Source organism: Liolophura sinensis, chromosome 4 (assembly GCF_032854445.1).
Source record: "Liolophura sinensis isolate JHLJ2023 chromosome 4, CUHK_Ljap_v2, whole genome shotgun sequence".
Taxonomy (NCBI): Eukaryota; Metazoa; Mollusca; class Polyplacophora; order Chitonida; family Chitonidae; genus Liolophura; species Liolophura sinensis.
Window position 1 is genome coordinate 22,126,684 of NC_088298.1, and position 18,959 is coordinate 22,145,642.

The 18,959-nt window shown below is 39.8% G+C and overlaps 1 protein-coding gene across 1 annotated transcript; it reads left to right on the forward strand.

Moving 5' to 3' along the window:
• Window positions 1-1,265: 1,265 nt before the first annotated feature.
• On the forward strand, window positions 1,266-18,293 carry LOC135464522 (cuticle collagen 2-like). The gene is made up of 9 exons (XM_064741947.1): window positions 1,266-1,357; window positions 3,172-3,521; window positions 4,736-4,886; window positions 6,298-6,431; window positions 10,276-10,464; window positions 12,241-12,453; window positions 14,327-14,539; window positions 14,750-14,992; window positions 17,648-18,293. Exons 3-9 carry the CDS (start codon window positions 4,810-4,812, stop codon window positions 17,665-17,667), a joined length of 1,089 nt encoding a protein of 362 aa, XP_064598017.1. The 5' UTR covers window positions 1,266-1,357; window positions 3,172-3,521; window positions 4,736-4,809; the 3' UTR covers window positions 17,668-18,293.
• The last annotated feature ends 666 nt before the right edge of the window (window positions 18,294-18,959 follow it).

Sequence of the window (18,959 nt, forward strand, 5' to 3'; positions counted from 1 at the left end):
TATTCATAAAGAAGACATATGTGTGTGATTTGTAAAACACATTAATTTTAAAGAATATGGATTTTGTGTCTCTCAAGCGTTTATGATTACGCATGTTTAAGCTGTTCTAGTATTTGAAGTGTATACAACGAAAACAAAGAACAAATGGACGTAAAATTAATCACAACAAATGTCAGACTTTTGATAAATATTGTTTTTTTTTCATAAGTGCTGCACAAAGCAGCAATAATTTAGCAATTTAGAAAAATAATCCTATCTCACATGGAGAAAACCATTTCGTCCTCATATGTTCAATGACGGCCTCAAACTGTACACTCAAAAAATCAATCTGTTAATTTTAATAGAAAGTCTGTTGTCTGAGAAATGCTAGAATGTAATTTTGTAACTATAGCTTAATATTCTGTCATTAATAACACACAACAATATCTTGTTAATCTAACAGAATTTTTGTGCTCAATTAATGGAATATGTGTGTGATATTTAACAGAACAACCTGTTGCAATAACAGAACGCATTCTAGCACCACCATAAGACAACAGACTTTAAGTTAAAATTAGCAGATTAATTTTTTGAGTGCAATAATGTTTGTGCTTATTTACTTATTACTTTTATCCTTACACAATGACATAGATTGTAAGATCACCTGCATTATCTAGGGTGTGTTTAATACAATGTGAGAAAAAATAAATTTAATGAGGAAAATAATGCATTTTTGTTTGCACGATACTAGTTAATGACTGAAACATTTTTGGCACTATAAAATTCATTATATATAGGAGTTCACTTTATATGTGTTAAAGGCCAAATCATGTTGTGACATTTGGTACATTTAATTAAATTACAAATCAAATTTAATTGTAAATTAAATTAAATTAAAAATATTAGATTAAATTAGATTAAATTAAATCAGTTTGTATAGGAATTTATTTTATATATGTAATAAGTCAAGACATGTTACACCTGTGACATTTGGTATCGTTAATTAAATTTTACAAAATCAATAAAATTCATTTAATTTAAATAATTAATCTTTTTTATGAACCAAACAAAAATGTTGGGACTTTTACAATATAGTAGCCAAATCAGAGGGTTTCTCAGTTGATGTTAACTGGTTTTTTCCCCTATAGAAACTAGAAAGTAAATACAGACAGATAAATATGTCGAAATACCTTGAATATACTCTCAACCAGGAAGTTGTAGCTCCTTGTGACGTAGGTTGCTATCATTGATAAATACACCAATACTACTGACGATCTAGCAGTCCATATATCAGCGCCGGTAAAGACAACCAAAATGAAGGATTACAGACAGATTTTCCGATATATTTTCGTTGTGGCCGCCATTCTACTAGTTATTGGTGAGTATGCAGATAGCCATTGACCTCTAATTTAACCAGCGTGACGCAGGTGTTGTGCTAGATTTTACCATAAAAAAAACAGAGGGAAAACATAGCTTTCAAATTAAAAATTCTCTCTGGAAAAGTAATCAGAATGTGTAATAAGAATAACTGAAAATTTAGTAATCGGAAAAAATCAGTATTTCGCCCATTCACCTCCTTGTTATTTATCACTGCTGCTCCTTGCAAGAACCCGGATGGTGAAGACTGTGAATTCTCCTACGTCTGTAGTAGCCTACCTGGTTTGATTTTAAGTACGTGTACACCGAAGGGTAGTTTTTTTAAGCTTAGCTGTCAAATTGACCTGGTTGGTTTATACTGTAGCAATAAACTCCAGTATAACTTTGACTAGTATTTATTTATTTTGTTGATTGGTGTTTTGTACGACGGTGCCAAGCATAATGGTGGGAGAAAACCGGGCAGAGTCTGGGGAAAACACATGACCATCTGCAGGTTGCTGGAAAACCGTATTGTTGACATACTACCGAGCTGATAGTCTAACTACTTGGCCAGGGAGCCCCTCCCCAACCTCACCCACCCCCACAAGACACCTGATTAAGGCCGGAGCACAAAGTTCAAAATTAATATAGCACAAAATAGTATGCCTTTGAAATCGTCGTTATTCATGAGCGGCATTTGTATGTATGTTTGTACACAAAATAAAACAAAATAAAACAAAAATTACAAAAAGACACATGTTTTGAAATTTTATCAATAAATACAATATTATAGATTTGTATGTGTTAGCAATTTACACATACATACTTACGATTTGCGTTCCCAAGTATTTTTATGCCATCGGAATAATATCACTCAGAGCTATTGACATCACGGTGTTAATTCTCCCATCCTGTTATTCTGTTCGTCCATTTATAACCGAAATATCATAAAAACGGATTCATTTACCGCTATAACACATGGTGAACTTGATCAATGTTTGACGTCGCTGAGAAACCGTGAATATACAGTGTGACATGCCTAAACGTGGCACCGCAAAACAGTTTGGAGATAAACAAATTTAGTACTAAAGCGGACAATTTGACTACATGAATACAGTGTGACATGCATGACATGGCACCGCAAAACAGTTTGGAGGTAAACATATTTAGCACTAAAGCTTACAATTTGCCTACATGAATACAGTGTGACATGCATGACGTGGCGCCGCAAAACAATTTGGAGATAAACATATTTATTACTAAAGCTGACAATTTGCCTACATGAATACAGTGTGACATGCATGACGTGGCGCCGCAAAACAATTTGGAGATAAACATATTTATTACTAAAGCTTACAATTTGCCTACATGAATACAGTGTGACATGCATGACGTGGCGCCGCAAAACAATTTGGAGATAAACATATTTATTACTAAAGCTGACAATTTGCCTACATGAATACAGTGTGACATGCATGACGTGGCGCCGCAAAACAATTTGGAGATAAACATATTTATTACTAAAGCTGACAATTTGCCTACATGAATACAGTGTGACATGCATGACGTGGCACCGCAAAACAGTTCAGAGATAAACATATTTATTACAAAAGATGACAATTTGACTTCATGAACACAGTGTAGTCGCACCCTATTCTGAAGTATTGTGAAAGAATTTCTTTTATATTTTTCTCTCCATGTTCATTCCTTTAAAATCCTAATTATTTCAGCCGAAAAAACTGCCCCTACCGATTCGCCCTGTTTTTGCCTGACATGGTCGTTATCTGTAAATGATGATTTTTAAGGAGAGCCTTATATAACATGATTGTTTTTCAGGTTTGGAGGTGACGCTAGCTCGTGGGCGTGGTGGTGGTCGTGGAGGTAGTAGAGGCCGCAGTACATCCGTGGCGACAGTGAAGCGCGTAGCAGCAGTAGTGCGCGTAGCAGCAGTGGTACACGTAGCAGTAGTGGTACGGGTAGCAGCAGTGGTACACGTTTCAGCGGTGGTGGCAGTAGTGGTGTGCTTAGCAGCAGTGGTGGCAGCAGTAGTGCGCGTAGAAGTAGTGGTACGCGTTTTGGTGGGCGAGGCGTTAGTGGGGCACCTGGCGGCAGTACAACAGCGCTTACCACAGGCAACTTTGGAAATCGCAGACATTTCACAAGGAGGCGCTACTTAAACAACAAGGGTGAGTGTCGTAATAAAATAACCTGAAAATACAGTTTTTCTAAGCGCCTATAGCGGCCTGTCCGGAAAGTAAGTAGCTTGTAATCGTCAATGACAAGAACTGTCAGAGCAACTTTACAACGGAAAACTTCTGACCCCTCTCGGAAAATATGCACGAAATAGAGGGATCATTTTCAGACATAAGGTATGTCTCAGAACAGAAACTTTTGTAAATAACTTTCCTCATTGCCCACATAAGCCTAGTCATCGTTTGGGCTTTCCTTTCGCGCATCCTTTAACTTACGGTATTATGCCTGGACTCAGTACTATTTTCTTCCATTTTTGTCATGAAAGTCGAAAACAACTTGCTACTTTAAGGTCTTTGCGTCCATTTTGAGATGAGGTCTAAATTAAAAAGTTTTTCATTTTTGTGTACTTGGTGAGTGTGTGAATTTTTGGTAGGCTGGACGGCTTAAATTAAAAATGAAAATGGTTTTCACAGTGCCCTGACAGGTTTCTTCTTCCCATTGAGATTCTTAAGGAATCTGACTGGTTTTCTCCGACCAGTGAGTTTCCGGGAAAGTTTTGACTGGTTTTCTCTTCTGGATATGTTTTATTATGATTCTGACTGGTTACCTCTGCCCAATAAGTTTTGACAGCTTTCTGACTGGTTTTCACTGCCCAGTGAGTTTCCTCGGGGTAGAGAATGGGTTTTCACTGCCCTGTGAGTTTCCTCGGGTAGTGAATGGGTTTTTCTACCAAGTGAGCTTCCTCGGGTAGTGAATGGGTTTTTCTACCAAGTGAGTTTCCTCGGGGTAGTGAATGGGTTTTTCTACCAAGTGAGTTTCCTCGGGTTAGTGAATGGGTTTTTCTACCAAGTGAGTTTCCTCGGGGTAGTGAATGGGTTTTTCTACCAAGTGAGCTTCCTCGGGGTAGTGAATGGGTTTTTCTACCAAGTGAGTTTCCTCGGGGTAGTGAATGGGTTTTTCTACCAAGTGAGCTTCCTCAGTGATCTACCGATTGCCTTCTGCCCAGTAAGTTTCATCAGGACTCATGATTGGTTTCCTCCGCCAAATACGTTTCCTCATGCTTCTTACTGGTCTCTTTGCCCAATAAGTTTCTCCGGGATTCTGATCAGTCTCCTGTGTCCATTTGTCTCAGGGTTCATAAATTAACCGTAAAGGATAAATTTAAATGGTCTGCTTTATTGCAAACTTTCATTATCTGCGTTTTCAGATGCCCAAATTTGTGAGAATAATAACTTGTACTTAACTGAAGATGAGGCATTTGTCGGAAAGTTCATCTGTCCGATGAGTCACCAGCCTGACAACTATGTTTATTGCTGTGGAGAATCAGGGAATCAAAGATGCTGTGCCTTTGACCATGAGTAAGTCTGAATTGTTCAGCAGCGGCCCGCCATAAGCTGACCTCTCGCACAACTATAGCAGGATTCTTGTAAATATAAGCGTCAAATCCGACATTCCTATACCATTGTGTAGATATTGCTGTGGTCGGTGGATGTGGTGACTAATACATAAAGGTCACCACAAGCCACTTCCAGCATGTAGCGTTATAACTGTGGTTAGTGGATGCGGTGTCTAACGCTCACCACAAGCACACTTTTAGCAGGCTTCTAGCATTCCACTTCCAGCATGTAGCATTACAACTGTGGTTAGTGAGTGCTTGGGGTTTAACGTCGTACTCAACAATTTTTCAGTCATATGACGACGAAGGAATCATTAGGGTGCATGCACGTGTGATGTGCCTCCTTGTTGCAGGACGGATTTCCACCGCTCTTTTATTTAGTGCTGCATCACTGAGACGACTTAACGAAGGCAAGTAAGCCGCCCGCCCGAGCCATTATACTGATACGGGTCAACCTGTCGTGGCACTATCCCCTTCATGCTGAACGCCAAGCGAGGAAGTTACAACTTCCACTGTGGTTAGTGGATGGAGTGTCTAACGCTCACCACAAGCACACTTGTAACAAGCTTCTAGCATTCCACTATCAGCACGTAGCGTTACAGCTATGATCAGTGGATACCGTCTAATGCTCACCAAAAGCACACTTGTAGCAAGCTTCTAGTATTCCACTTCAAGCATGTAGCGTTACAGCAGTCACTGCATACCATGTCTAAAGCTCACCACAAGCACACCTGTAGCAAGCTTCTAGCATTCCACTACCAGGGCATAGCGTTACAGCTGTGGTCAGTGGATACAGTGTCTAATGCTCACCACATGCACACTTGTAGCAAGCTTCTAACATTCCACTACCAGCACGTAGCGTTACAGCTGTGGTCAGTGGATACCGTGGCTGATGCTCACCACAAGCACACTTGTAGCAAGCTTCCATCGTTGCGCGGCGCAATGACCCAGGAGCCTCTTGGCAATGCGCTTATGATGACTCACTCTCCGGTCTTACGTGAGAAGGTCTGTTAGCAACCTGCGGGTTGGCGTGGGTTTGTAACCGTAAGCGAATGATATCCCGATGCAACCTGCTTTGTACACCATATTCTTAGGCGACCAAAACGTTTACCATAACTGGGTATGTGTTAAGTGTTATTTTCTTGAAAATGTCTTTTTCATTAGTCAGAATAAAACAAAATCATTCCCTGTGGACTCACCCTATTTTTTTCTGATAGAATTGAGTTATCCCCAACAAAGAAGTTATCCCCAACAAAAAATATTTTATGGGTATCCCTTCATCCAGATTTCTCTCGCAGTACCCGAAAAACGTCTAATGAATTGATTACATGTTATTAATTGAGCACACATTATATCTGGCATATTCTTCTTAGTTTCAGTTCCGGTAGAATTGCGGGGATTGCAATCGGAACATGTCTCTCATTCATAATTATCAATGTAATAATATTCTGCTGCTGCAAATATCATGCAAAGGAGTTAGAAATGAAGTCCAAAGACTCCATCAAATGTAAGTACATCGATCCTCCCTTGTTTACCATAATACTGAAAGTAAACTATTATTCTTTGATCACGTCATATGCCGTACTTGCTAAAAATGTCGCTTGGCTAGCTGTAGCCCACCAAATGGTTGCCATGTGCCTGGACAATTTAGACACCACTGAGAACATACCCCTGCATGGGGATAAATTAAACACCACTGAGAACATAAACATGTATGGGTACAAATTAGACATCACTGAGAACATAAACATGTATGGGGACAAATTAGACATCACTGAGAACACAAACATGTATGGGCGCAAATTAGACACCACTGAGAACATAAACATGTATGGGGACAAATTAGACACCACTGCGAATATACCCCTACATGGGGACAAATTAGACACCACTGAGAACATAAACATGTATGGGGACAAATTAGACACCACTGAGAACATAAACATGTATGGAGACTAATTAGACACCACTGAAAACATAAACATGTGTGGGGACAAATTAGACACCACTGAGAACATACCCCTGCATGGTGACAAATTAGACTTCACTGAGAACATAAACCTTCATGGTGACAAACTAGACATCACTGAGAACATACCCCTGCATGGTGACAAATTAGACTTCACTGCGAACATAAACCTTCATGGGGACAAATCAGACTTCACTGAGAACATAACCCTACATGGGGACAAATTAGACACAATTGAGTACGGTGTAAAACGCCATTGAAATAAAATAAAATAGATCAAAGTGCCATTCTATTAGGTCTGCTCAGAATTATCTCCCTTGTTATAGTAACAATGACGTAACGAGAGGATAGTTTTTGATCCGTGAAATAACGACAAGTGGGATGTCGTCTATTCAATCAAGCAGTATGAAGGTTATGTCGCGACAGAGACAACAAAATGTAAGATGAAAAACATGATGTCAGCTTTTGGAGTCACAGATATGGAGATCTCTTGAGTGAAGTCCATGTTTTTCAGCTGAAAGAGTTAGACAATGCTGTTGTATTTAATTAAGGCCAAGATTTTAAAATTACCCATCCCTACGAATTGATTAAAAACAAAACCTAACGTTTCCCTGGGCTTTCCAACTAGGTTTACAAAACCAAAATCTGCATTAAAGCTAGGTCTTCAACGAGTTTATGCCTCTTTTAACTCCAAGGCTTGTTACTAGACATAATACTCAGGTCTCTCCAAACAAAGTTTACTCCTAAAAATGCACCTTTTAAACTGGGAAGTTACCTAAAGGAAGGTATTTCGGTGTGACCCCATTATAAACATCCACAGAACCTTAAGAATCAGACGAAATAAGTAGCTTAAATCAGATCAAATATAGGGTAACCTAGAAACGAGACGACGTCTTCATACACAAGTAATTTTATATTCGGGCTTTTGCCCACGCCGCCTTTCTCTCAGCTGTATAAGAGCTGTATAAAGAAGCGTGCTTTTGTATACTGACTGACTAAAGAGATGAGATCCAGGTACACACTAGTCCATGAAAGGTATGAGATCCTTTACACTAAGAACATAATCTCCAGGAAAATCATCAAGCCAATACCTGAGAGTAGGTGAAAAGTTCTATTATGAAGAAAAGAAGTATATACAGGTGTGGACAGGTGTTTTGTTTGTTGTTATGTACCTGTTGTGTAACTAGACTTTATTTCACCTTGACTTCACACATGCATACTGTATGTTGACCTCTCCTGACAAGGAGGTAAAATGGCTGCTATTGTGTAAGGACTTCCTGGTAAAGATACCGATGGCTGGTTGAATGAATCCTGCGGAAAGTTTTTGTTGAACATTCCGTGCCTTCTTTGAATTTAAAGGATTTATTCATCAACCAAATTGTTGCACGAATTCTGTAAAATGTAGCAGTTGAATGTTTCACCGGAATATTTTATCACACACATGTTCATGTATTTAAACTAAATAAATGTTTCGACCATAACCAAATTGCTTCAATACAAGTATGATTAAAAAAATTATTAGTGAAACTTTACACGAAGTATTTTACCACATATTTAAACTAATGATTAAAAAGAAAATTGATTAACATATGTGACTAAAAATATTAGCACTGAATTTTTCCACTGAATATTTTAGGACTTAAATTAGAACTTTTCATTCAAAGCCAACTGAAACCGTTACAAGTACAATATACACGCACAGCGTATAATTTAAATATTCATGAGTTGGGTAGTGCATTGGAAAACTCACCCTTTACATTGACACAAAACCATAAGAGCAACATGTATGCGGGTTGAATAACTGCTTTCAGAAGTCCTATAAGTTTTGAAGAATCATATATCCTATAATGTAATTTTTAAAAAAACATGTAGGAAAAATACCACCCTTTCACAGTGAGATTTGTAGGTATACAGAAAACCTGTTATATGTAGCCCATGACGTGCAGCTTACTGCCTTAATCCGGTTTGTAAGAGTGTATATTAGTATACACGTATTTGTTTGCATGGGGACTCTTGAGTGATATATGTACCCTCACCTAATGACACCTCGTCTTGCTGTGACTGAAAACTGCACAACGTTAACTATCAAGTATACACACATATACCCTAATTCTGCCCATTTCTGGGGACAGGTGTTAACAGTGTTGAAAGTAGAGTATTACATTTCTTCCTTTTCGAAAAGTAAAGATATCAGTATGTTGTTCATTGCATGGTCTAAACATATGAGAAAAAGAAACTCACCAGGAGTCCCAAACATAAGAAGAAATAGGATACAAAAAGAGTTACAATTGATCGCGCATAGAATACGAGGAATGTTGTTGCTAGTATTGCGAAAGGACTTTCGTGTACCGTATAACAAATGTTGCCGTGTACACAGTTGTATTTAGTCACCCATACATAATTTGTCTCTCGAATATGAAAGAATAGTTTCCGTGGACGGATGGTTGGCGTGGTTACAACATAAACTATATTTATTTATTTATTTATTTATTTATTTATTTATTTATTTATTTATTTATTTATTTATTTATTTGTTTGTTTGTTTGTTTGTTTGTTTATTTATTAAACTGTTGTCCTTCCTCGTCATTTTCACATGTGAAAGAGCAACATTCAATGCGATTTATAAGGACATTTTTAATTTAAGTTTAGGAACACAACTACATTGATTGGCTTTGCCAGTTACAGGAATTTCCCAAAGAAGTATAATTCTATCATTCTGCACAGAATAATACACAAGGATATATTGAAATAAACATCTTGCAAACACTAGAATAGGTTAAACAATTGACAGTATTGTACTATGCGACATGAAATATTTAACAGAAACCGGTCTGTATCATTGCTTAAGACTTGGTGCTGCATTAATATTTTACAATCAGGAGGTTTATTAATAATATACCTACAAATACCTGCATGCTCACAAAAGGATATTAGTTTAATTTGGGCACTCTGGTCACCCTTGCCTTTATATGCTCAATCCTGACTGCACTGGTGTAACGGAAGAAGACAGGAGGTTACGCTACTTTATTTTTATTTGATTTATTTGATAAGTGTTTTACGCCGTACTCAAGAATATTTCACTTATACGACGGCCAGCATTATGGTGGGAGGAAATCCGGGCAGAGCCCAAGGGAAGCCCACGACCATCCGCAGGATGCTTCTATACCTTAGCACGTACTGCCGGAGAGGAAGCTAGCATGAGTTGGACTTGAATTCACAGCGACCGCATTGGTGAGATGATCCTGGGGCATTGAGCCGCTCTGGCGTGCTAACCACCTCTGCCAACGAGGCCCCCTCCCACATACTTCTATAATTATCAATAATAATATTTAGGTACATACATGTACTCACACACATATTTCGGTTTTCGTTCTGTTTACAGCATCCAATCCTCGTAACTCGACCTACTCTAATGGTACAGACTCTGGTGGCTCTGGCCCTGATGGTACAGACTCTGTTGGCTCTGGCCCTGATGGTGCCGACTCTGATGGCCATTTTACACTTGATCCTGAGTTGCAACCCCCATCTTATAACGAGATAGACGGCATGCCTTACTCGCCCAACCCGACAGGTAAATAAGACATTATTACTGTAATGTGTGGAGACAAGGACGACAACGTCATATTGTAACGAGATTCCAACGAGACTTCAAAAAAATCCAGTTGGGCATCTATGTAAAAATCTGAATCTCGACTACATCTCGCGCCCTAGATCCAATCTCTCGTCTTTGTGCATTTCTTAACTAGATCTATAGCAAGTCTCTTCAGAACCTTGACCAAATGACGCACAGTGCATTTTATTTGAACCAAGGAGAACATGGCCGCTTCCGGCTTCCATAGAAATCACCTAAAATGTCGCTCACGTCCAAGTTGCACATTTAGTGCCATTAAATCGGCTGTTTTTGTCTAACGTGTGTGAGGCCCACAACGAAGGCAGTGCGGATTTAGCAGAGGCATGTAATCTACAGGAAATACCCGAAATACCTGTTATATGTAGCCCATGACGTGCAGCTTACTGCCTTAATCCGGTTTGTAAGAGTGTATATTAGTATACACGTATTTGTTTGCAAGGGGACTCTTGAGTGATATATGTACCCTCACCGAATGACACCTCGTCTTGCTGTGACTGAAAACTGCACAACGTTAACTATCAAGTATACACACACATACCCTAATTCTGCCCATTTCTGGGGACAGGTATTAACAATGTTGAAAGTAGAATATTACATTTCTTCCTTTTCGAAAAGTAAAGATATCAGTATGTTGTTCATTGCATGGTCTAAACATATGAGAAAAAAGAAACTCACCAGGAGTCCCAAACATTAGAAGAAATAGGATACAAAAAGAGTTACGACTGATCGCGCATAGAATACGAGGAATGTTGTTGCTAGTATTGCGAAAGGACTTTCGTGTACCGTATAACAAATGTTGCCGTGTACACAGTTGTATTTAGTCGCCCATACATAATTTATCTCTCGAATATGAAAGAATAGTTTCCGTGTACGGATCGTTGGCGTGGTTACAACATAAACTATATTTATTTATTTATTTATTTATTTATTTATTTATTTATTTATTTATTTATTTATTTATTTATTTATTAAACTGTTGTTCTTCCTCGTCATTTTCCCATGTGAAAGAGCAACATTCAATGCGATTTATAAGGACATTTTTAATTTAAGTTCAGGAACACAACTACATTGATTGGCTTTGCCAGTTACAGGAATTTCCCAGAGAAGTATAGTTCTATCATTCTGCACAGAATAATACACCAGGATATATTGAAATAAACATGTTTCAAACACGAGAATGGGTTTAACAATTGACAGTATTGTACTATGCGACATGAAATATTTAGCAGAAACTGGTCTGTATCATTGCTTAAGACTTGGCGCTGCATTTATATTTTACAATCAGGAGGTTTATTGATTATATGCCTGCAAAGACCTGCATGCATGCATGCTCACAAAAGGATAGTAGTTTAATTTGGGCACTCTGGTCACCCTTGCCTTTATATGCTCAATCCTGACTGCGCTGGTGTAACGGAAGAAGACAGGAGGTTACGCTACTTTATTTTTATTTGATTTATTTGATAAGTGTTTTACGCCGTACTCAAGAATATTTCACTTATACGACGGCGGCCAGCATTATGGTGGGAGGAAATCCGGGCAGAGCCCAAGGGAAGCCCACGACCATCCGCAGGTTGCTTCTATACCTTAGCACGTACTGGCGTGCTAACCACCTCGGCCAACGAGGCCCCCTCCCACATACTTCTATAATTATTATTAATAATATTTAGGCACATACATGTACTCACATAGATATTTTTGATTTCGTTCTGTTTACAGCATCCAATGAGCTCCAAATGCAATCTGACTATCCTCGTAACTCGACCTACTCTAATGGTACAGACTCTGGTGGCTCTGGCCCTGATGGTACAGACTCTGTTGGCTCTGGCCCTGATGGTCCAGACTCTGATGGCCAATTTACACTTGATCCTGAGTCTCAACCCCCATCTTATAACGAGATAGACGGCATGCCTTACTCGCCCAACCCGACAGGTAAATAAGACATTATTACTGTAATGTGTGGAGACAAGGACGACAACGTCATATTGTAACGAGATTCCAACGAGACTTCAAAAAAATCCAGTTGGGCATCTATGTAAAAATCTGAATCTCGACTACATCTCATGCCCTAGATCCAATCTCTCGTCTTTGTGCATTTCTTAACTAGATCTATAGCAAGTCTCTTCAGAACCTTGACCAAAACAATCCCAGTGCATTTTATTTGAACCAAGGAGAACATGGCCGCTTCCGGCTTCCATAGTAATCACCTAAAATGTCGCTCATGTCTAAGTTGCACCTTTAGTGCCATTAAATCGGCTGTTTTTGTCTAACGTGTGTGAGGCCCACAACGAAGGCAGTACAGATTTAGCAGAGGCATGTAATCTACAGGAAATACCCGAAATACCTGTTATATGTAGCCCATGACGTGCAGCTTACTGCCTTATTCCGGTTTGTAAGAGTGTATATTAGCATACACGTATTTGTTTGCAAGGGGACTCTTGAGTGATATATGTACCCTCACCTAATGACACCTCGTCTTGCTGTGACTGAAAACTGCACAACGTTAACTATCAAGTATACACACACATACCCTAATTCTGCCCATTTCTGGGGACAGGTATTAACAATGTTGAAAGTAGAATATTACATTTCTTCCTTTTCGAAAAGTGAAGATGTCAGTATGTTGTTCATTGCATGGTCTAAACATATGAGAAGAAAGAAACTCACCAGGAGTCCCAAACATTAGAAGAAATAGGATACAAAAAGAGTTACGACTGATCGCGCATAGAATACGAGGAATGTTGTTGCTAGTATTGCGAAAGGACTTTCGTGTACCGTATAACAAATGTTGCCGTGTACACAGTTGTATTTAGTCGCCCATACATAATTTATCTATCGAATATGAAAGAATAGTTTCCGTGGACGGATGGTTGGCGTGGTTACAACATAAACTATATTTATTTATTTATTTATTTGTTTGTTTGTTTGTTTGTTTGTTTGTTTTTTTGTTTGTTTCTTTGTTTGTTTGTTTGTTTATTTATTAAACTGTTGTTCTTCCTCGTCATTTTCACATGTGAAAGAGCAACATTCAATGCGATTTATAAGGACATTTTTAATTTAAGTTCAGGAACACAACTACATTGATTGGCTTTGTCAGTTACAGGAATTTCCCAAAGAAGTATATAGTTCTATCATTCTGCACAGAATAATACGCCAGGATATACTGAAATAAATATCTTGCAAACACGAAAATAGGTTAAACAAGTGACAGTATTGTACTATGCGACATGAAATATTTAACAGAAACTGGTCTGTATCATTGCTGAAGACTTGGCGCTGCATTAATATTTTACAATCAGGGGGTTTATTAATAATATACCTACAAATACCTGCATGCTCACAAAAGGATATTAGTTTAATTTGGGCACTCTGGTCACCCTTGCCTTTATATGCTCAATCCTGACTACGCTGGTGTAACGCAAGAAGACAGGAGGTTACGCTACTTTATTTTTACTTGATTTATTTGATAAGTGTTTTACGCCGTACTCAAGAATATTTCACTTATACGACGGCGGCCAGCATTATGGTGGGAGGAAATCCGGGCAGAGCCCAAGGGAAGCCCACGACCATCCGCAGGATGCTTCTATACCTTAGCACGTACGGCCGGGGAGGAAGCTAGCATGAGTTGGACTTGAATTCACAGCGACCGCATTGGTGAGAGGATCCTGAGTCTTTTAGCCGCTCTGGCGTGCTAACCACCTCTGCCAACGAGGCCCTCTCCCAGATACATCTATAATTATCAATAATAATATTTAGGTACATACATGTACTCACACATATATTTTGGTTTTCGTTCTGTTTACAGCATCTAATGAGCTCCAAATGCAATCTGACTATCCTCGTAACTCGACCTACTCTAATGGTACACACTCTGCTGGCTCTGGCCCTGATGGTCCAGTCTCTGCTGGCTCTGGCCCTGATGGTCCAGACTCTGATGGCCATTTTACACTTGATCCTGAGTCTCAACCCCCATCTTATAACGAGATAGACGGCATGCCTTACTCGCCCAACCCGACAGGTAAATAAGACATTATTACTGTAATGTGTGGAGACAAGGACGACAATGTCATATTGTAACGAGATTCCAACGAGACTTCAAAAAAATCGAGTTGAGCATCTATGTAAAAATCTGAATCTCGACCCTCAGATACTTTTTTAATTTTCAATAATAATATTTAGGTACATACATGTACTCACACATATATTTTGGTTTTTGTTCTGTTTACAGCATCCAATGAGCTCCAAATGCAATCTGACTATCCTCGTAACTCGACCTACTCTAATGATGCAGACTCTGCTGGCTCTGGCCCTGATGGTACAGACTCTGGTGGCTCTGGCCCTAATGGCCCAGACTCTGGTGGCTCTGGCCCTGATGGTCCAGACTCTGATGCCTATTTTTCACATGATCCTGAGTTTCTATCCCCGTCTTATGACGGGCTAGACGGCATGCCTTACTCGCCCAACCCGACAGGTAAATAAGACATTATTACTGTAATGTATGGAAACCGAGTGTGGCCATGCTCTTCTTTTACATACTTACCCCAAACCATAACAACGATATCAAAGTGACACTGCGAGATTTAGTCGAGATTGGGTGAAGATAAGGACGACAACTTCATATTGTAACGAGATTCCAACGAAACTTCAAGTTGGGCATCTATGTAAACATCTGAATTTTGACTACATCACACGCCCTAGTTCCAATCTCTCTTCTTTGTGCATTTCTTAACTAGATCACTAGCAAGTCTCTTCAGAATCACGCACAGTGCATTTTATTTGAACCAAAGAGAACATGGCCGCTTCTGGCTTCCATAGAAATCACCTAAAATGTCGCTCATGTCTAAGTTGCACCTTTAGTGCCATTAAATCGGCTGTTTTTGTCTAACGTGTGTGAGGCCCACAACGAAGGCAGTGCGGATTTAGCAGAGGCATGTAATCTACAGGAAATACCCTTTAGTGAGTTAATCTCCCTAATGAGTATCAGGATTACATACCTGCTTTCTTTCACGGTAAGTTATTCCGTTTTTGTTAAAATTTAAAGGTTTTTACAATGCGCATTTGTTTTCATCTTTCAGTGAGAGAAAAGGCAAGAGAATTGAGAATCAAAAACTGTGAAATAAAAACGGTCAAATTTCACCCCTGGAGGTTTAGTCCCCTAATTTATTTGTCCAGAACATTCCTTGAGTCTGGAACATTCTTTTATCACTAAAATCTTTTAACCATTTCTCTCTGCTATAATCCGTCCTAATTTCTTACGTTAAAATGCTTTATTAGTTCTGGTTCTTTAGTGATTTGTATTGAACGTTGTTTTGGACACATGTCCTGTGATTATTCACCCGCACCTGAAACCCACATAAATATCTGGATGGAAGTGTCGGGGTTTCCTCTGGATTCCTCCGCCTGTTTCTTCTTCATGCAGTCATTTTGGATTCGTTGCAGCTTTACATCAGGAGGTTTGGCTTGTGCCTGGGTGGAAGTGCTGTGGTTTCTTGAGGGCACTGCCTGATATCCTTCTTCAGTCATGGCGAATTCGCTGCAGCCTTGCATCAGGAGGTTTGGCTTGTACCTAGGTGGAAGTGCTGTGGTTTCATGTGGGCACTACCTAATGTCCTCCTTTAGTCATGGTGAATTCGCTGCAGACTTGCATCAGGAGGTTTGACTTGTACCTAGGTGGAAGTGCCGTGGTTTCATGTGGGCACTACCTAATGTCCTTCTTCAGTCATGGTGAATTCTCTGCAGCCTTACATCAGGAGGTTTGACTTGTACTTAGGTGGAAGTGCCGTGGATTCATGTGGGCACTACCTAATGTCCTCCTTCAGTCATGGTGAATTCTCTGCAGCCTTACATCAGGAGGTTTGACTTGTACCTAGGTGGAAGTGCCGTGGATTCATGTGGGCACTACCTAATGTCCTCCTTCAGTCATGGTGAATTCTCTGCAGCCTTACATCAGGAGGTTTGACTTGTACCTAGGTGGAAGTGCCGTGGTTTCATGTGGGCACTACCTAATGTCTTCCTTCAGTCATGGTGAATTCTCTGCAGCCTTGCATCAGGAGGTTTGACTTGTACCTAGGTGGAAGTGCCGTGGTTTCATGTGGGCACTACCTAATGTCCTCCTTCAGTCATGGTGAATTCTCTGCAGCCTTACATCAGGAGGTTTGACTTGTACCTAGGTGGAAGTGCCGTGGTTTCATGTGGGCACTACCTAATGTCCTCCTTCAGTCATGGTGAATTCGCTGCAGCCTTGCATCAGGAGGTTTGACTTGTACTTAGGTGGAAGTGCCGTGGTTTCATGTGGGCACTACCTAATGTCCTCCTTCAGTCATGGTGAATTCTCTGCAGCCTTACATCAGGAGGTATAGGTGGAATAGGTGGAAGTGCTGTGGTTTTCTCTGACATTTGCATGATGTCTTCCCACTGTCAATGTGGACTGCCTATGGCCTTAGGTCAGGAGGACTCTCTTGTGCCTGCTTGGAAGTCGTGCTTTCCCTTGGGCTCTGCCTGATGTCCTCCCGCGATCATGTTGGATTGGTTGTAGTCTTACATCAGGAGGTCTGTTTTGTACCTGTTTTGAAGTGCCGTGGTTTCCCCTGGCCTCTGCCTGATGTCCTCCCGCAATCATGGTGGATTGGTTGTAGTCTTACATCAAGAGGTCTGTTTTGTACCTGTTTGGAAGTGCCGTGGTTTCCCCTGGCCTCTGCCTGATGTCCTCCCGCGATCATGGTGGATTGGTTGTAGTCCTACTTCAGGAGGTCTGTCTTGTACCTGTTAGGAAGTGCCGTGGTTTCCCCTGGCCTCTGCCTGATGTCCTTCGCCAGTCACGGTGGATTGATTGTAGCCCTACTTCAGGAGGTCTGTCTTGTACCAGGGTGGAAGTGCCATGGTTCCCCTGGGCTCTTCTTGAAGTCCTCCCTCAGTCATGGTGAATTGGTTGCAGCCATACAGCAGGTCTGTCGTGTACCTGTTTGGAAGTGCCGTGGTTTCCCATGGGCTCTTCCTGAAGTCCTCCCTCAGTCATGGTGAATTGGCTATAGCCTTATATCAGCTCTGTCTGATCAATGAAGTCTCTGTTATATATTAATAATTGTGCAGTTTGTGTTTTATTTATTTTTGTTTTTACTTTCTTAAGGTACTCACACTCGTTACTGACATGACCACGGAGAAGGGGTCACTTAGGAACTGGAAATGCGTTGGCCCTACATCCCGAGAACAAAAGATGGGCGACATTGTTTTCAAAACGCTTTTTTGACACCCCATCCCCCTTTCATAATAGCGTTTCCTTTTCGGTCTCTTGTTTTAAGCCTTTCTAGTTTGGTCTCCTATTATATTTACCCCCCTTTATTTATGTTCCCTATTACATTTGTCTCTCCTGTTTTGTCCCTTATTACATTTACCCTCCCGAGTTATGTTCCTTATTACATTTGTCTGTGTTTAGTTTTGTTCCCTATTACATTTGTCTGTCTTTAGGTTTGTTTTGTACATTTGTCTCTTTCCAGTTTTGTTCCTATTACATTTACCCCTTTCCAGTTATGTTCCCTATTGCATTTGTTTCTCTCTAGTTTTGTTCCCTATTACATTTACCCCTCTCCAGTTATGTTCCTTATTACATTTGTCTCTATCTGGTTTTTTCCCTATGACATTTGTCTCTCTCTAGTTTTGCTTCCTGTTACATTTGTCTCTCTCTAGTTTTATTCCTATTACATTTGTCCCTGACCATTTTTCGTGCCTATATACCTTACTTTTGTTTCTCGTTGTATTAACGAAGCTTCGTTACTCTAGACTCTCTTTTCCCAAACTAGTTTTGTACTTATGTAGCTTACGTTTGTTTCTCGTTGTACTAACGAAGTCTTCGTTACTCTAGACTCACTTTTCCCAAACTGGTTTTGTACTTATGAAGGTTACGTTTGTTTCTCGTTGTACTAACGAAGTCTTCGTTACTCTAGACTCACTTTTCCCAAACTGGTTTTGTACTTATGAAGGTTACGTTTGTTTCTCGTTGTACTAACGAAGTCTTCGTTACTCTAGACTCACTTTTCCCAAACTGGTTTTGTACTTCTGTAGCTTACATTTGTTTCTCGTTGTACTAACGAAGTCTTCGTTACTCTAGACTCATTTTTCCCAAACTGGTTTTGTACTTATGAAGGTTACGTTTGTTTTTCGTTGTACTAACGAAGTCTTCGTTACTCTAGAATCACTTTTCGCAAACGGGTTTTGTATCTGTGTAGCTTACTTTTGTTTCTTGTTGTACTAACGAAGTCTTCGTTACTCTAGACTCACTTTTCCCAAACTGGTTTTGTACCTATGAAGGTTTGATTTGTTTCTCGTTTCTTTCTTGTGGTGTAACATGCATGTAACTACTCTGTACTTTTGCTTCTATCCACTTGTGACAAGTTTTGATTACTCGTTTTCGGCTAAAGTTTGACAGCCTATAGAATCATGAG

Bases quoted from the DNA above. Each gene is read 5' to 3' on its own strand.
- LOC135464522 (XM_064741947.1), top strand. From the start codon at position 4,810: ATGAGTCACCAGCCTGACAACTATGTTTATTGCTGTGGAGAATCAGGG. The intron at 6,432-10,275 runs GTAAGTACATCG...TTCTGTTTACAG, and splicing joins GTCCAAAGACTCCATCAAAT to CATCCAATCCTCGTAACTCG. The intron at 14,993-17,647 runs GTAAATAAGACA...TACTTTCTTAAG, and splicing joins TTACTCGCCCAACCCGACAG to GTACTCACACTCGTTACTGA.